This window comes from Bubalus kerabau, chromosome 15 (assembly GCF_029407905.1).
Source record: "Bubalus kerabau isolate K-KA32 ecotype Philippines breed swamp buffalo chromosome 15, PCC_UOA_SB_1v2, whole genome shotgun sequence".
Lineage (NCBI taxonomy): Eukaryota > Metazoa > Chordata > Mammalia > Artiodactyla > Bovidae > Bubalus > Bubalus kerabau.
This window is the reverse complement of record NC_073638.1, coordinates 4,433,829-4,450,900: the sequence shown is the minus strand read 5'-3', so window position 1 is coordinate 4,450,900 and position 17,072 is coordinate 4,433,829. Positions and strand designations below refer to the sequence as shown.

General features: G+C 39.6%; 1 protein-coding gene and 1 long non-coding RNA gene across 4 annotated transcripts in view; one reads left to right on the top strand and one right to left on the bottom strand.

The window, feature by feature from the left end:
- The window catches only part of PDGFD (platelet derived growth factor D), a 283,416-nt gene that overhangs the window by 92,329 nt on the left and 174,015 nt on the right, over positions 1–17,072 (bottom strand). Inside the window, exons 2-3 of one of the 2 annotated variants that reach the window (XM_055547475.1) lie at positions 5,852–6,038; positions 467–647 (exon numbers count right to left, since the gene is read on the bottom strand). In XM_055547475.1, coding sequence (XP_055403450.1) covers positions 467–647; positions 5,852–6,038 — 368 coding nt within the window. Of the gene's footprint in view, positions 1–466; positions 648–5,851; positions 6,057–17,072 lie in introns of both variants that reach the window. The other variant, XM_055547474.1, reaches the window with a different exon arrangement.
- On the top strand, positions 10,912–13,423 carry LOC129628059 (uncharacterized). 2 transcript variants are annotated; one of them, XR_008702713.1, is made up of 4 exons: positions 10,912–11,127; positions 11,279–11,315; positions 11,858–11,962; positions 12,949–13,423. It is a non-coding gene; the product is annotated as an uncharacterized LOC129628059 (long non-coding RNA). The 2 variants fall into 2 exon arrangements; XR_008702712.1 differs by lacking the exon at positions 12,949–13,423 and having other exon boundaries at positions 11,858–12,387.

Below are 17,072 nucleotides of genomic sequence, written 5' to 3'. Positions count from 1 at the left end.
GAATTATATTCCAGTCTTTAAGATGCTTGCTAACTCTGAGGTTCTATGATTATAACATAGGTCATTCCCAAATTTGGGTCATAATTTAAACTAAAATTGGAACTCTTCTGTGATTGGAATCACATAGACAATTTCTCAAATATCACAAAGCTTCTCTTTGGCTGTACATTTATTTTGCTGAATCAAAGGGAAAATGGTATATGCTTTACTGTAAACAATTTTACTTTTTCTATTCACTGTGCTTTCTTTCAAAATGCTTGGGCCCCAAGCATTGATTGAACAGATCTAAAATGGCATTCCTCACTAAAGAAAGTTTTAACATTTTGGCCACAAAGCAGGGACAAAGCATACCACAGACAATTAATACCATTCAGTTTCACACCACTGAATTTAATCACAGAAAATGATCTCTAAACTTCATTTAACCAGTGTCTGCTTTTAATCATAGGGTGGTTAAGCTACTTACCACAAAAGAATAATAAATCTTGAATCCAGGTTTAGCCACAAAGTAGTCATCAGACTTGAACGTTATTTTAATCTGGTTTGTTCTTGATGTTATCCTTGGAGGAACTTCCTTGTGTCCACACCATCGTCCTCTAATAACAGTACTGGTTTCAGATATGTCTTCAACTTCTACAAAATCATACCTGTTACCAATTTAACATAAATAAGTTTTGATTAAAATAGACTTTGAAATTCATACTTTCACTGAGAAATTAAAACTAACATATGTGATTTCTTATGACCTATTATCTGAAATGAAGTTTAGAAGAAAAACCAGTTCTTGGATTAGATTTCTCAAATTCAAACTTCAACAATCTATTCTGAGGAAAAACTTTTATACACTTTCAGCCTATCCTCCTTGAGTGAGTGAAAGTTGCTCAGTCATATCTGACTCTTTGTGACCCCATGGACTGTAGCCCACCAGGCTCCTCTGTCCATGGGATTCTCCAGGCCAGAATACTAGAATGGGTTGCCATGCCCTCCTCTAGGGGATCTTCCCAACCCAGGGATCAAAACCCAGGTCTTGTGCATTGCAGGGAGATTCTTTTTCTTTTTTCTTTTAATTGGAGGCTAATTACTTTACAATATTGTAGTGGTTTTTGCCACTACATGCATCAGCCATGGGTGTACATATGTTCCCCATCCTTAACCCCCCTCCTACCTCCCTCCCCACCCCATCCCTCAGGGTCATCCCAGTGCACCAGCCCTGAGCACCCTGTCTCATGCATCGAACCTGGACAGGAGATCTGTTTCACATATGATAATATACATGTTTCAATGCTATTCTCTCAAATCGTCCCACCCTTGCCTTCCCCCACAGAGTCCAAAAGACTGTTCTTTATATCTGTGTCTCTGTTATCTCTCATATAGGATCATCGTTGCCATCTTTCTAAATTCCATATATATGTGTTAGTATACTGTATTGGTGTTTTTCTTTATGAATTACTTCACTCTGTATAATAGGCTCCAGTCATCCATCTCATTAGAACTGATTCAAATGCATTCTTTTTAATGGCTGAGTAATATTCCATTGTGTATATGTACCACAGCTTTCTTATCCATTTGTCTCCTGATGGACATCTAGGTTGCTTCCATGTCCTAGCTATTGTAAACAGTGTGTGGGGAGATTTTTTACCATCTGAACCAACAGGGAAGCCCAAGAATACTGGAATGGGTAGTCTATCCCTTCTCTAGAGGATCTTCCCAACCCAGGGATTGATCAGGGGTTTTCTGCATTGCAGGCAGATTCTTTACCAGTTGAGCTAACAGGGAAGCCTCATCAGATCAGACCAGATCAGTTGCTCAGTCGTGTCCGACTCTTTGCAACCCCATGAATCGCAGCATGCCAGGCCTCCCTGTCCATCACCAGCTTCCGGAGTTCACTCAGACTCATGTCCATCGAGTCAGTGATGCCATCCAGCCATCTCATCCTCTGTCGTCCCCTTCTCCTCCTGCCCCCAATCCCTCCCAGCATCAGAGTTTTTTCCAATGAGTCAACTCTTCACATGAGGTGGCCAAAGTACTGGAGTTTCAGCTTTAGCATCATTCCTTCCAAAGAAATCCCAGGGCTGATCTCCTTCAGAATGGACTGGTTGGATCTCCTTGCAGTCCAAGGGACTCTCAAGAGTCTTCTCCAACACCACCGTTCAAAAGCATCAATTCTTTGGCGCTCAGCCTTCTTCACAGTCCAGCTCTCACATCCATACATGACCACAGGAAAAACCATAGCCTTGACTAGCCGGACCTTTGTTGGCAAAGTAATGTCTCTGCTTTTGAATATGCTATCTAGGTTGGTCATAACTTTCCTTCCAAGGAGTAAGTGTCTTTTAATTTCATGGCTGCAGTCACCATCTGTAGTGATTTTGGAGCCCAGAAAAATAAAGTCTGACACTGTTTCCACTGTTTCCCCATCTATTTCCCATGAAGTGGTGGGACCAGATGCCATGATCTTCGTTCTCTGAATGTTGAGCTTTAAGCCAACTTTTTCACTCTCTACTTTCACTTTCATCAAGAGGCTTTTGAGTTCCTCTTCACTTTCTACCATAAGGGTGGTGTCATCTGCATATCTGAGGTTATTGATATTTTGGGAAGCCTCATAACTCTTCCTAAATTGTCAAAAATCAAAATAGACTACTTTCTGAGCATCTAGCTTATAAAGGTTTTCCTGGAGAAGCCAATAAATATAATCTCTTGTCATGTTTTAGGAGATGTAGCTCCAGTTGTGTGCATGCGTGCATGCTCAGCTGCTTCAGTCATGTCCCCTCTTTGATCCTATGGACTGCAGCCCTCTAGACACCTCTGTCCATGGGATTCTCCAGGCAAGAATACTGGAGTCGGTTGCCAGGACCTCCTCCAGGGGATCTTCCTGACTCAGGGATTGAACAAGCATCTCCTGCATTACAGGCGGATACTTTACCGCTGAGCCACTGGGTAAGCCTGTAGCTTCAATTATATACCCACGTTTACTATATCAAATTTTTAAACAAATTCCCACTTGGAATTAATTTACCACATCCAGCATTTATGTAGGAAAGGAAATGGTCTATACCTACACAGCATGAAAAATCAACAATTTCATTGTAGAAAATAAATGGTAAAATTATAAAATAAACAACTATTTTCTCTTTGTGGAACCTATCTTTTGGAAGAATTATATCATAAACAATGACATTTATCATAATCAAAAGCACATGCCTTTAGCAGTGATGTGCCCTAGCCAGTACTGAACATATCTGGGCTGTGTGTGAATCAGGGTAAGACCATGGGTTCATCATTGACACTGGTCAGAGAAACAGAGAATCGCAGGATTGAAAAAGACAGGAGAGGCATTTTAGATATTCCATGGAGCCATTAGATCCTCAAAGTCCCTGCACAATATTCCACTCTTTTGTTGCAGAGTAAAACACGTTCAGAGACAGAATCACTTCTTCTGAGATACCCCACATCTTCAAGCATTCTACTTGAGAGCTGAACTGTGTGCCTTTCAGTTCTGGTCCTCAGCGCCCCACCCTTCAGTCACCCCTTCCCCATATGACTTCAGATGCTAAAGTCACAGGGCACACGATGAACACTCAGGGCACACACTCAGGGTGAACAGTGGCAGAAGTCTCATATCTACTTTATATTTTCCTGTCATGATTACCAAAAGGAGTCAGCATGAGAACCATCACATCTGAATATGAAGAAAACCCAATACGGTTTAACTAGTCTTCATACACCTCAGAGCTCTTATTGGATGGGGCAGGGTGATCTAAGAAGCAGGTAAGCATAATAAAATGCTGACTCAGTTTCATTGAAAATAGTCTGTGGGGCCTTTATTTCCTTTGCCTCAGTTTCCTAATGAACAAAATAAGAAGGTTTATGTAATTTTACCAGCTGAATATCTCTTGAGCACTATGAAAATTAACTACTTGATATATGGTGGTTGGAAAGTGAAAAGTACTAAGATAGAATCATCATTAGAACAATAAATATTACAATGTAGACATCAAGGAAGTTTTGCAACTGATGGGAAGAAACAACTTCATTTCATTTTATATACAATGTATGTGAATCATATTCACTACACTAAGCAAAAGTATACTTGAAACTTTAATAACACAAGAGGTCACTTTTGTTTTTTAGATAACCTATTAGCACAATTTTCATTCTCAAAGCTCCATTTTGGTTTTCAGGGAGGGTCCTGATCTCTTCCCCTTCTTCCTTTCTCCTCTACCTCTTACTTCTCTACCTCCCTCTATAAATTTTTAGGAGCAACTTGATTTGATGAATGGTCTGGGGATCCTTTAGTCCATCCTAAAGGAAATCAACCCTGAATACTCATTGGAAGGACTGATGCTGAAACTGAAGCTCCAGTACTTTGGCCACCTGGTGCAAAGAGCTGACTCATTGGAAAAGACCCTGATCCTGGGAAAGATTGAAGGCAGGAGGAGAAGGGGGCGACAGAGGATGAGATGGTTAGATAGCATCACCGACTCAATGGACATGAATTTGAGCAAACTCCGGGAGATGGTTAGGGATAGGGAGGCCTGGTGTGCTGCAGTCCATGGGGTTGCAAAGAGTTGGACACCACTTAGCAAATGACCAACAATTGGGGGAAAAGTCATCCTTAATTTCCTCTCCTATTTTTAAGGTCAGGACGCCCAAAGGGTTTAGTCACTACCAGATCAAAACCCTGCGCGGGAGTGGAGACCAGTATCTCTTCAATGACATCATCTTTAATAATCTTTTAACACTGGCCTTGTTGTTTGTTTACATGATCTCTCTCTCTCTCCCTTTTTTTTAAGCACAGAAAATGAATTCTCCCTTTCAAGGTTGAAAAGACACAAGATCTCCTCAAGCTTATTCTCTCTGTAAATATTAACTGGCTCTTCCTGCATGTATTCATCTTTACTTTCCAGCATACTTTAGCCTCTATGGTCCTAGATAGTAATAGTGAGTGCTATTATTCTTGAAAAAAATAGCAACATAATAAAAACTGTCAGCGTAATAAACATGCAACACAGGACAGCCAAATTTGAGGCACCTGATTTTTATTATTAAAAGTAAAATAAACCTGCTGAAAGGATTTAGCACTTTAGTTGTAGTTCATTGGCAATGCAGAACAAGTGCACGCAATAAAGTACAGGGAGAAAAAAAAATCCTCCGCATCTTACACGTGTTAATTAAGGGGATAAGATGCTGTGAGCGGACAATTTGAAGAACAGCAGCCAAGACTTGCTCTGAAAAATATGCTCAAAAGGGAGAAGACTATCTCAGTGCAGCTTTCATTTTTGCTGACCCCAAAATTGCAGGAAGAAACAGACCTCTGAGGAGGAGCACACTGGCCTTGGGAGCTTGCCTTCTCTTTCTTTTTACACGTATCTGAGGCCTTAAAATTATTATTTCAGGTAACGGCCTGGCAGGGTCCTCGCCATCACCCTCTCCCAGCGCTGGGTCAGTTCCTGGAGCCCAGCAGCGGGTACACTCCTCAAGTCCTGGGAAGCTCGCACCCGAGCCATGGGACATGGTTGCTGGTGACCTGGGAGACCAGATGTGTCCAGCTGCTCACAAAGATGGTTCTAGGCCTGGTCCAGAAAAAAGAATCACCCAGATCCCCCTTCTCTGGAAATCACACAGCCTGGCTCTGCCAGTTGCAGGAGTGCGCTTCTGTGAGTCATGCCAGGTTACCAGGCCTCCATAGAGACTGTGCTTCAATTTATGTTGTACATTAGGATGGACATAAAGGCTTTTTGCAAAAGAAGTCACATATTTTGGATAGGGCCCAAATGAGAACTTTGATGCAATGTTTTAAATCTTTTCTTCACCTTGGAATTTTACCCTAATATGGATTTCATTTCACACTCACCTACAGATATCATTTTCCGCTTCCTCTAATCCAAACTGATTGTCAAAGGCTAGCTGTATCCTTGTTTTCTCCTGGGAGTGGAGCCGCCAGGTCAGAAGCAGGTTGCGAGGGTAGCTGTTTGGGAAGCGGGGACTCTGCACGTGGCCATGTCCTGTCACCTGGATGGTCTCGTCTCTTCGGTACAAGTCTGTGAGGTGATTGCTCTCTGTTAGTAGTCACAACTTGTAGAAATTAGTATGTTGCTCCAATTACAGGAAAGCAAAAAAAGAACAGTTTAAAACACATCACATTGCAAAGCACTTCTTGATTTTGTTTAAAAACATTAAGGCCAAATGGCAGCTTTGTGGTTAAACAAACAACATCCATATTTTTTTCTACTACTCCTGTCTCCTCAATTCTTCATAAATCTAGACTTGACTCCTAATATTTGATACTTTGGGAGCTCTCTTAACATTATTTTTGACAAGCAAAATTAACGATCATCTCAGAACTCAGACTCATTTCAATTGGAATTAAAATGAGCGAGTAATTTCAAATAGTTCATCTTTCCTTTTTCCATGTAATATAGCTGACCCTTGAGCAGCACGGGTTTGAACTGTGTGGGTCTGTGAATTTTTTTTTGATAAATATATATATATATATACACACACACACACACACACACATACAGTTGAAACAGGAGGGAAGGGGGGGAAGCAGGCAGGGCATGATATAACCATGATGAAGACTGGTTAGAACTAACTTTGTCCAAGATGTTGGAAGTGTCAACTTGCAGTAGACCTAGCACGTCATCTCACACTTGTTAGCATGTTAAATGACACGCCCATTGGCACCATGACAGTTCTGAGGCCAACCATAAAAGGTCAGATATTGTGCTGTGACCTAATTCCTGGAAATCCCTGCCTCTTCCCCCAAATAATTGGAATAATCCTCCCACTGATTAGCCTATGAAATTACCCAGTCCACAAAAAGTATCCACACTGTATACTGAAGCTCTCTTCTTGCTTTCTGAGATGGCCCACACTCTGCAAAGTGTGTTTGCCTTTAAAGACATCCATTTACTATCACTTCATCTCTGAATCCTTTCATGACAAAGCAAGAACCGTAAATTCATCAGCAACATTGTAAATGCACTTTCTCTGTTGACTTTCTTAACATTTTCTTTTTTCTAGTTCACTTTATTGTAGAATATATAATACACATAACATACAAAATATGTTAATCAACTGTTTAGCAGGAAGGCTTCTGGGGACTTCTGTTGTGGGCCAGTGATAAAGTATCCACCTTCCAATGCAGGAGACATGGGTTCAATCCCTGGTCAGGGAACTCAGATACCACATGCCATAGTAACTAAGCCCATGCAACAACTAGAGAAGCCTATATGGCACAGTGAAGACCTAACACAGCTCAAAACCAAACAAACAAACAAAAGCCAAAGAAGGGGAAAAAAAAGTAATGTTTTTGGCCAACAGTGAAGTATGAGTAAAGTTTGGTTGTGGGGGCGGAGACAAAAGTTATATGTGGATTTTTGACTGTAGGGTGTGTGTGTGCACGTGCACGAGCTTTGTTGCGCAGTGGTGTCTGACTCTTTGCCATCCCATGGACTGTAGCCCACCAGGCTCCTCTCTCTATGGGATTTTCCTGGCAAGAATACCGGAGTGGGTTGTGTCAACTACAAGTTGGCGTTTGCCAAGAGCATTTGCCACCTGCCTCTGCAGAGACTGAATCCTGTGCTGCTGCAGCTGTTGACCCTCAACATGCCCTGAAGGCAGTTCAGGGTGGACAATGAGGCACTCTGTGCTCCAGGGAAACTGGCGAACAGGTCTTTAGATAGTCAGATATTTTCAGAAACTGATTTCATGATCCCAATCCATGCATCTCCTCACATCTAGAAAAGCACTAAATCCCTTCATGGTGACATCAGCTTCTTGTGACTAACAGAAAACCTTTTGTAAAGTAAGTACTTGACTGCTCTGAATTCCCCCTTCACAACGTCTTATTTATTGACCTTCCCCACTGCCTTTTTTGAACAATTCCTTAGAGGTATCTGAGGTGCTGTCTCCTGGGCTGCAGTCTTCATTTTGCCCCGTTAAAACTTAACTTGCAAGTCTCACTTTGCATCTTGTTAGTCAACAGTTGCCATGCCATTTTCCTGGGGACCTTTCTGACCCAGGGATCAAACCTGCACCTTCTGCGCTGCAGGAGGATTCTTTACTGCTGAGCCAGGGGGAAGCCCCGGTAAGGTACTGGCATCCCTAAACCTCACTTTGTTCATGGATCAACTGTACAAATACATTTTTTTTTTTCATTGACAGAGGAACAGTATATCTTCAATGATTAGCACAGGAGGTACTCAATAAATACTGCTGAATGAATGAATGAGTGAGTGAAACAAGTGAGTGAAAAGCAAATTAAAGACTCTCATGATATTTAATGACCATGTATTTTTTAATCAAATGGCATTTTCCAGTTGTTTCTCCCTCATAAAAAATCATAATTTTTGGCCTTCATTGTTGCTGACTTAAAATAGTTCCAATTCTAATTCTATTTTCCGTATATTGTATAATAAAGAACTTGTCTGATCTTTGTCCTGGGTTCCTAAAAGGGAACTTCTAATCCCTTAGAATTCTGAAGTGTCTTTATTATTTATAGTAGGCCCTTGGGGTCAAACCTGATTTTATGCTGATGGGGGTGATTCACTGTGGGCCCCTAAGTAGTTTCAGGGTGGGGACTGGCTATGATAGAAAGACTAAACACGTGACTTTCAGCTCTGACACCAGTCTGACTTCCCAACCTCCCTGAGGTAAGGTGTCTTGGAGTCTTAGCCTATTGCCAGTGAGCCCATCAATCATATCTATAGAATGAAACTCATAAAAACTCTGGTCACTGTGGCTTGGGGGAGTTTCCTGGTTCATGACACACACATATGCTGGGAGGGTAACATGTCCTGAGGACATGAAGCTTCATGCTTGAACCTTCCCAGACCTCTCCCTAAGTGTCTCTTTGTTTGGCTGGTCCTGATTTGTATCCTTTATCATAAAACTGTAATTATAACTACAGTGTTTTCTTGAATTCTATAAGTTTTTCTAGCAAATTTTCAAATCTGAGGGGCTTATAGGAAGCCCTCGGTTTAACTGTGAATTGGTAAGGAGTATGGGTAACCTGGGTACCTCACAATTTTCAGCAGGTGACTGAAGCTCAGTCTTGGGACCTGGGCTCTTAACCAGTGACATCTGACCTAACTGCAGGTGGCCTGTATGAGAATTGCACTGCTCAGTGGGCCCATTTTTCCTATCTCCCAGTGTCCAGCATTCTTTGCATTTTAGATTTTGACATTTTAGGCCCCTCTGTAAGAAGAACTGCAGCCACAGTCTATTTGCGTCCTCCCACAGAGAGTTGACTCCGAAGCCTATAATTCAGTGAGCCTGGTCAGGGAGGCCTAAATTGCTGGTGGAAACCACTGAAAGATTGGGCTGCGGAGGGTGGTTGTTAAAGCTTCCAAAATAAGACAAAGGGGATGAACAAGGAATCAGCATGTGAGATGCAAAGGCTTCTCTCCCTTTTACAAACGTTCTGATATGGATGGGAATTTCAATTTTTATTTCCTTTTTTTTTTTGACTAATTCAGTGTTTAGTGTTTTGTGCTTGCCTGGCTAGCTTTTGTGTGGGAGACAGCCTTAGGAAGAGCAAAGATAGCTAGAGGAGCAGACGTCCCTAGTCCCAGCCTCTCGACCAGGAGACCAGAGCACCAGCTCTGCGGTCATGTCCCATGCACTGGTCCCAGGTTTGATGCTCTATCTATCTGTAACAGAAGGTAGTTTTCCTTCTTAGCCTGAAATTTGCTAGAGGCAATTTTAGATCCTTTGCTATCTATAATCACTTTGACTTCTGAATCACATTGTTTATATATAATTTATAACCTCATGCCAAACTCAGGGCTATTCTTGGCAGAAGAGCTGTGATGATTTATAGATACAGAGAGCAACCTATCAGGTTAAACCTGAGATAACTCCGAAGTGTTATATACAAAGTCACATTCCTCAATGAAGGCATTTACTTTGGTGTTCCAATAATAACTAGCCCAGTATGTCAGGAGCTCCTCCAGTAAGTTGTTTAAATTCATTACTACATTTAATCCTGACAACAACTGTATGCAATTAGTAATATCCCCACTTCGCAAAGAAGGCTCAGAGAGTTCAAGAAACTTATGACCTCAGGGCACAAAGCAGGTGGTGAAATCAATATCTGACCCTAGACTATCTTCAGCGGAGAAGGCAATGGCACCCCACTCCAGTACTCTTGCCTGGAAAATCCCATGGACGGAGGAGCCTGGAAGGCTGCAGTCCATGGGGTTGCTGAGGGTCGGACATGACTGAGTGACTTCACTTTCACTTTTCACTTTCATGCATTGGAGAAGGAAATGGCAACCCACTCCAGTGTTCTTGCCTGGAGAATCCCAGGGATGGGGAGTCTGACGGGTTCCTGTCTATGGGGTCACACAGAGTCAGACACGACTGAAGTGACTTAGCAGCAGCAGCAGCAGCAGACTATATTCAGAGCACACATTCTTAACCAGAACACTGTATGAGTTGTTAAACTACAAAAATATGAAATATATCATTTTTCATAGAGAGGAATAATTTTGACTTATGTTTTACATGGCAAGAATATAAGTTCTTATTTTACATTTTAATACAGAAAGAGGTTCACATAGTCATTAGTTTGGGTTATGAATTTGATGCTTTTAAAAAAGTGAATTAAAATGAAAGAAAAAGCCAAAATATTTTTATTCTGTCCCCAACTCTTTGGCAAACTGAGTTTGCCCAACCAAGTATCCCTGGAGCTCATTAAATCCTTGGAGACACTATCACTTACTTTGGGATTCATCTTGAACAACTGTTGTTCTCAGAGTGTGATCCCCAGATTAGCATCATCAGCTGGGAATTTGTCGGAAATGCAAATTATCAGACCTCATCCCAGACCTACTGAAGCAGAAACGCTGGGGGTGGAGCCCAGCATTATTATTTTAATAGGGCCTCCCGGTGTTTCTGAGCTCCCTAAACTGTGAGAACCACTGACCATATCATTCTTTCTACTCTTGTGCTTCTCATTCTTGACTTCCCAGGCTCCTTCACTGCCTTGCTTGACTCTATATCTCATATATGAATTTTCATCTTACCTCCCTGTCTGATGACCTGTCTTGGGCTCACTTTCCTGTCTTTGACCTTGAAACATTCTTGATGACATCATATTATATAAATACAGAATGAAGTAGGGTAAGAACTATCTACTTTGGAAATTACCTTATCTAACGTTCCCCATTTCATGGGACTCTTGGTCCCAATAGACACATCTGGTAACCTACTGCTTCAAGTTATGTTTAAGGAGGAATGAAATCACAAATAATGGTTTATTTTTTCTTCTCAGATCATAATATTATCTACGACAGCATGTGATCTAAATGGTAAATGCTCAGTTATTAAAGTAAGAATTAAAATATTTCATCAGTGATTCCATAGGAATGAACGGTGATCTCTGCAGATTGTGGCATCTCACACAAATTCAGTGGAACATACAGGCATACTCATTTGCTCCACTGTCTCTCTAAGACATCCAGGAGCCTGTATCATGACTGTTAGCCACAAACCCAATATACTACAGCTATAAGCCAAAAGAAAGGAATGGTCATTGGTTCAGGAAATTCCCAATATGCAAAGGGGTTTATTATAAAATTTCATTTGTAAAATGGTTATTTCACAATCATACAATATATCATATGAACAATGTTTGATGAGCATGTAGTTAAGTGTTATATAGACCAAACTGCTGCTGCCAGACAACCAACCACATTACAACCACTTAATTTTTGTGGGGTGCGATATACTTTACAAGCATCCAATTTTGTAAGTCTACCATAAGTTGATAAAAAGTAAATATTGCAGTAATTACCACTGCTTTCATTCTGCTTTTTCTTTTAAATTTAATTTTGCTATATTACTTTAACAGGTAATGAAATCAACACACAGAAGTTAAAGTGATTTGTTGTAAGTGAAGAAAACGGAAGGCTGGCTGGTATATGGAAGAGTGAAGTTTTGAATGCAGCTACATCATGTTGGTGACTTTCTTCACTATAATCAACAGCAGCATCAGACACAACATGTCATCTTTCTGGCTTATGTTTCCTAGACTAATAGTTTAGGGGCTGAATAATATGACATTTAAGATTCCTTTCAGGTCCAAATGACAGGACACCTCAAAGATTTTCCTTCAAGAAGGCAGAACTGCCAGTGGTTTGACTGACAGATGTGAGGCAATAATGAGACCAAGGAACCTGAAATTCAAAATCTTCAGCGGGATAAACACTTTTCCCGTCTATCAGTGATTGTATATATAGTTGTATACTATCATCTAAAATAGGTGCACAAATGGATATTTTATCAATTGTTGTTCAAACATATATATGAAAATCTTTCTTATTAACAAGAAAAGTGCCCCAGGCACATAACTGGCCACTTAGCCCATCAACTTGTGCTGAATACATTATGGAGGAATGTAAATAAATCCTTTAAAGTAGACGCAATGTATTCTATCTTGCTTTTTTAAAAAATAAAATAAAGGTTTCTGCATGAAGCTGGTTGGGTACAGGGACTTAAACTAAAGTTACGAAAAGATGCTTTATAATTTCTTTGAAAGTTTCACAGAAAAGGTAAAAAAAAATCACATGCAGAATATTATATATCTTGAGGGAAAGGACAATGTCTTGTTTACCAAGGTAACCTCAGAACCTCACCAGTCTGAGCATATGGAGACTTTCAAAACAGAGCTGTTAAATACATACATGGATGGAAGGTTACTGTGAATAATGAATAGGCAGAATTCTAAACACTGAAAAGCATTTTAAAGTAAGATAATAAATAAAAGGCAGTTTAAAATGCCCCAATAGTTTATTTCTAAGTGTGCCTGATGTTTGTGGGAACACATCTTGCACAAATGTTCAAGGACTATTTTAGAAAGAGTTACATTGAAATGATCCTGCTTGCCATGCAGTTCAGACATTAATTTTGAAAGAACTGCCTCTTTTTCTGCACTATTTCCAGCAAGACATGTACCACCAAGCTCAGCCGAGTCGGTCCACACCACTCTTTAAAAACCTGAGACCAAGAAAGAAGAACAACGCTGGACAAAAGCGGGAGAGATTGTTGCTGTAGCTGGGATCTACTCTCAGATTGAGAAAGCGGTGGATGAAAATCGGGTGACTGACAAGTCTCCCCAAGTTCTCGTCTTATGCAGCCATCTAATTTAGAATAGAAAGTTCAGCAAGGCTAATCAACAGTGAGACCTCTGACTGACTAATGCATGATTATTATTACTACTAACTACCTCTAATCTTTGTACTCTCCCTCAACGAATCACAGCATTGTATACAAAAGTATCTTAGAACCCAAATTAGTACCTTCATCAGTGAGACAGCGCAGAATGTATTGCTGAAAATGGAAAATGAAACAAGGGAGTGATGAAGAACATGAAAGACGTAGGGCAGGAGTCCTGAATTTTAAAATGAATGTCAATTAGCAGAACAGGCCATAAAACATAATTATTAGAACAGGCCAACTGGGATTAAACTGAATTTTTGTGGATACTTTTTCATAAATTATCCCCTAACTTAAAAAGCACAGGGTTGGCTCACTCTGTGAACTGCTAAAGGTGAAAATTAGACGTTGTTAACAATGTTAGCTTAAAAATCAGTGTGAAAGCATTTTCAACATTCTTTTCCTCCATGTTTCTTAAGGCACTGAAGCTTACAATCAATGAACTAATTTCTTCCAGGGACTGCTAGTGGGCCAATTTTCATTAAGGAATTTTGGGTTAACATCTGACACATGGTCTTGGAAAGAACCAGTCTTCCAAAAGCCTATATAACAGCTTTAAAAACAACCATCCCCCGTGATCACTCTGCTTTTAAGCAACTCAAGGGCAAAGCCGATTAAGCATCAGGATTTATTTAGAATTCTCTAGCAAAGATTTTTCTAAGAACTCAGTAGTAATACAAAACCTTTCTGTTTATAAAGATTTGAGGATGAGGGAGTTGGTTGTTTGCCACTTACATATCCCTTTTTAAAAATTATAATTCCTTTTCACACAAAGTATTAGTGTAATATAAACAACATTCCTTAGAGTAACAATGTGGAGATAATATTTTTGTAATCAATTGAAAATTCCCTGAACTCAAAATTCTTCTTTAAAAATCTGAGTCCATCAAAAAAGAAAGAAAAAAAAGAGTATCACAAGGTTCGTTTGAACATTTTCCAGTTATAATTACCAGGGGTAGTAAAGTAATTGGTGCTTATTATTCCTCACCTCACAAAATCTCTTAATGAACAAGGGTTTGTCTTATTATTGTACAACAGTGAGCAATTACACTCTCTTTCAAAACCACTTGTATTTTATAGGTAGGCTAGAGAAGTGGTTGAGGCTTTCTTGGTAGCTCAGATGGTAAAAAATCTCCCTGCAATGTGGAAGACCTGGGTTTGATCCCAGGAAAGAAGGACACGGCACCGCACTCCAGCATTCTTGCCTGGAGAATTCCATGGACAGAGGAGCCCAGTGGGCTATAGGCTATGGGTTGCAAAGAGTCAGACACAACTGAGCGACTAACACACACTCACGTAGAAGTGATTATCAAATTCTATTAAAATGGAAATTATTTTTGGTCTAAGTTTTTTGAAAATTGAAATCAGTGAAAATAATGATTGCAATAAAATAAACATGCTATATTTTATCACACTGTTGTTGTTCAATTACTAAGTCATGTCTGACTCTTTGTGACCCCATGGATTGTAGCCTGCCAGGTTCCTCTGTCCATGGGATTTTCCAGCAAGCATACTGCAGTGGGTTGCCATTACTCCAGGGGATCTTGCAGACCCAGGGACTGAACCTGCATCTTCTGCGTGTCCTGCATTAGCAGGTGGATTCTTTACCACTGAAGCACAAGGGAAGCCATTTTTATCACTTTAGGATAATTCAAATTAATTAATTCTCTGGTAATTCTTCTTATGCTATAGTCTCTCTGTGTTGGGATGTTGTTTACCATGTAAAGGATGTGAAAAAAATGAGACAATAACGTTCAGAACTGTGGCAGAGGGGGAAGGGACTGTAGAGCAGGAGGACAGAAAACACTATAGATGAGGCTGCTGAAGAGCAAGATCTTTTCAACCATACCAACTTAACACTCAGAAAACAAGACAACCCTAATGACAAAAAATCTGCTTTTCCCAGTGCAGACATAACAAAGAATCGGACATGACTGAGTGACTGAACTGAACACAGTTCTGATATATAGGAAAGTAACAGGCAAAATTAAAAAAAAAAATGTTCCCAGAAAGTAGATTTAGTATTTCTTCTAGAAAACACTTATTATAGGAAAACTAACACTTTTACAAACATTGTGAAGGAAAGCTACTTAAAGTATGACCTTTGTTTATTCACAAAAAGTGAGAATTTTCTGAAATTATTTTACAGGGTAAGTTTCTGGAGGAAGTAATCAGTTCAACAAAGCTAATATGGAATGGAATAGTGTGCAACAGAATGATCTTGCAATACCCTAATAATTAGAAACTTGATTTGTATTCAAAGACAAAACAGTTTGCTAATCACACCTGACTAAAGAGCTCATCAATTCTTAAGAGAAAACTAATTGGGAGTTAATATAAGAATCACATGGTTTATTATCTGTGGTTTATATATATATGTATATAAAATTATATTATCAAAATATAAATTAACCTATTACTTAACATGTATATTAGTTATATCTAACATAATATATAGATATTAGAAATACGCACATCAATGTATGCATGTGTACTAAGTCTCTTCAGTCGTGTCTGAGTCTTTGCAACGCTATGGGCTGTAGCCCGCCAGGCTCCTCTGTCCATGGGATTCCCCAGGCAAGAGTACTGGAGTGGGTTGCCATGCCCTCCTCCAGGGGATCTTCCCAACCCAGGGGTCGAATCTTCCTCTCTTATGTCTCCTGCACTGGTAGGCTGTTTTTTTACCATGAGCGCCACCTAGGAAGCCTCTATATATATGTATAATTGAACTTAAATGCTTATTAAACTATATGACCGTCGTATTATAGATTCAGTCATTTTTCAATATCAAAGTTCACTGAATTCCAGAACACTTAATTTGCATATTAATATTTCAAATTGGAGATGTAACTTATGAATACTGTTGAAGGTGACTGTCCAGGTGTTAGAACATAGAGCCAGTTGGGACACAACTATCATAGCTTTTGTGTGTGCGAATCTAGCAACATATAGGAGATAACTGTTAATCTGATTTCAGTCTCAGATATTTTCACTGGTAGCACCATATGTAGAGATGAATTATAGCTTATATTTGGACATCTCATTGTCATTCAAAAAGCCTTTATCAACATTGCAGTATGATGCATCACTAAAATAAAGTTTTTATGTATGTAACTTAGTACAAAAAAGATATTAAATGTAAATACAATAAAGTAATGGTATCTCATCCTCATTCTCTTGTAAAGAATAATCAAGTGCTTTAGAGAACCAAAGCTGAGAAGATGTATGCAAGTAAATAAAGCTGAATTTTGGTTTGTCATTGAGATTCAAGGCAACAAATTCTCTTCTCACTTCAGACAATGAAAATAAAGGCAGGAATTACTATATATCTCAGAATAGGTCAAAGAATTGTCAAAGCTATGAGATATTAATGCAAACAATTCACGCACTCTGATGTTGATAAACACCTATATGTTAAAAGCTGGTGGCTTTTAAGACAATTGTTTAACATACATAAATCATTTATATTAAAAGTTCTTCAAGCTAGGCTTCAGCAGTATGTGAACCGGAGACTTCCAGATGTACAAAATGGGTTTTGAAAACACAGAGAAAAGAGAGATTAAATTACCAATATCCATTGGATCATAGAGAAAGAGAGAGAATTCCAGAAAAAATATCTACTTATGCTTCATTGACTATGCTAAAGCCTTTGGTTCTGTGGATCACAACAAACTGCAAAATTCTTAAAGATATGGGAATACCAGACCACTTTATCTGTCTCCTGAGAAACCTGTATGTGGGTCAACAAGCAACAGTTAGAACTGAACATGGAACTACTCATTGGTTAGAAATTGGGAAAGGAGTATGTCAAAGCTCTATATTGTCACCCTGCTTATTAAACTTCTTTGCAG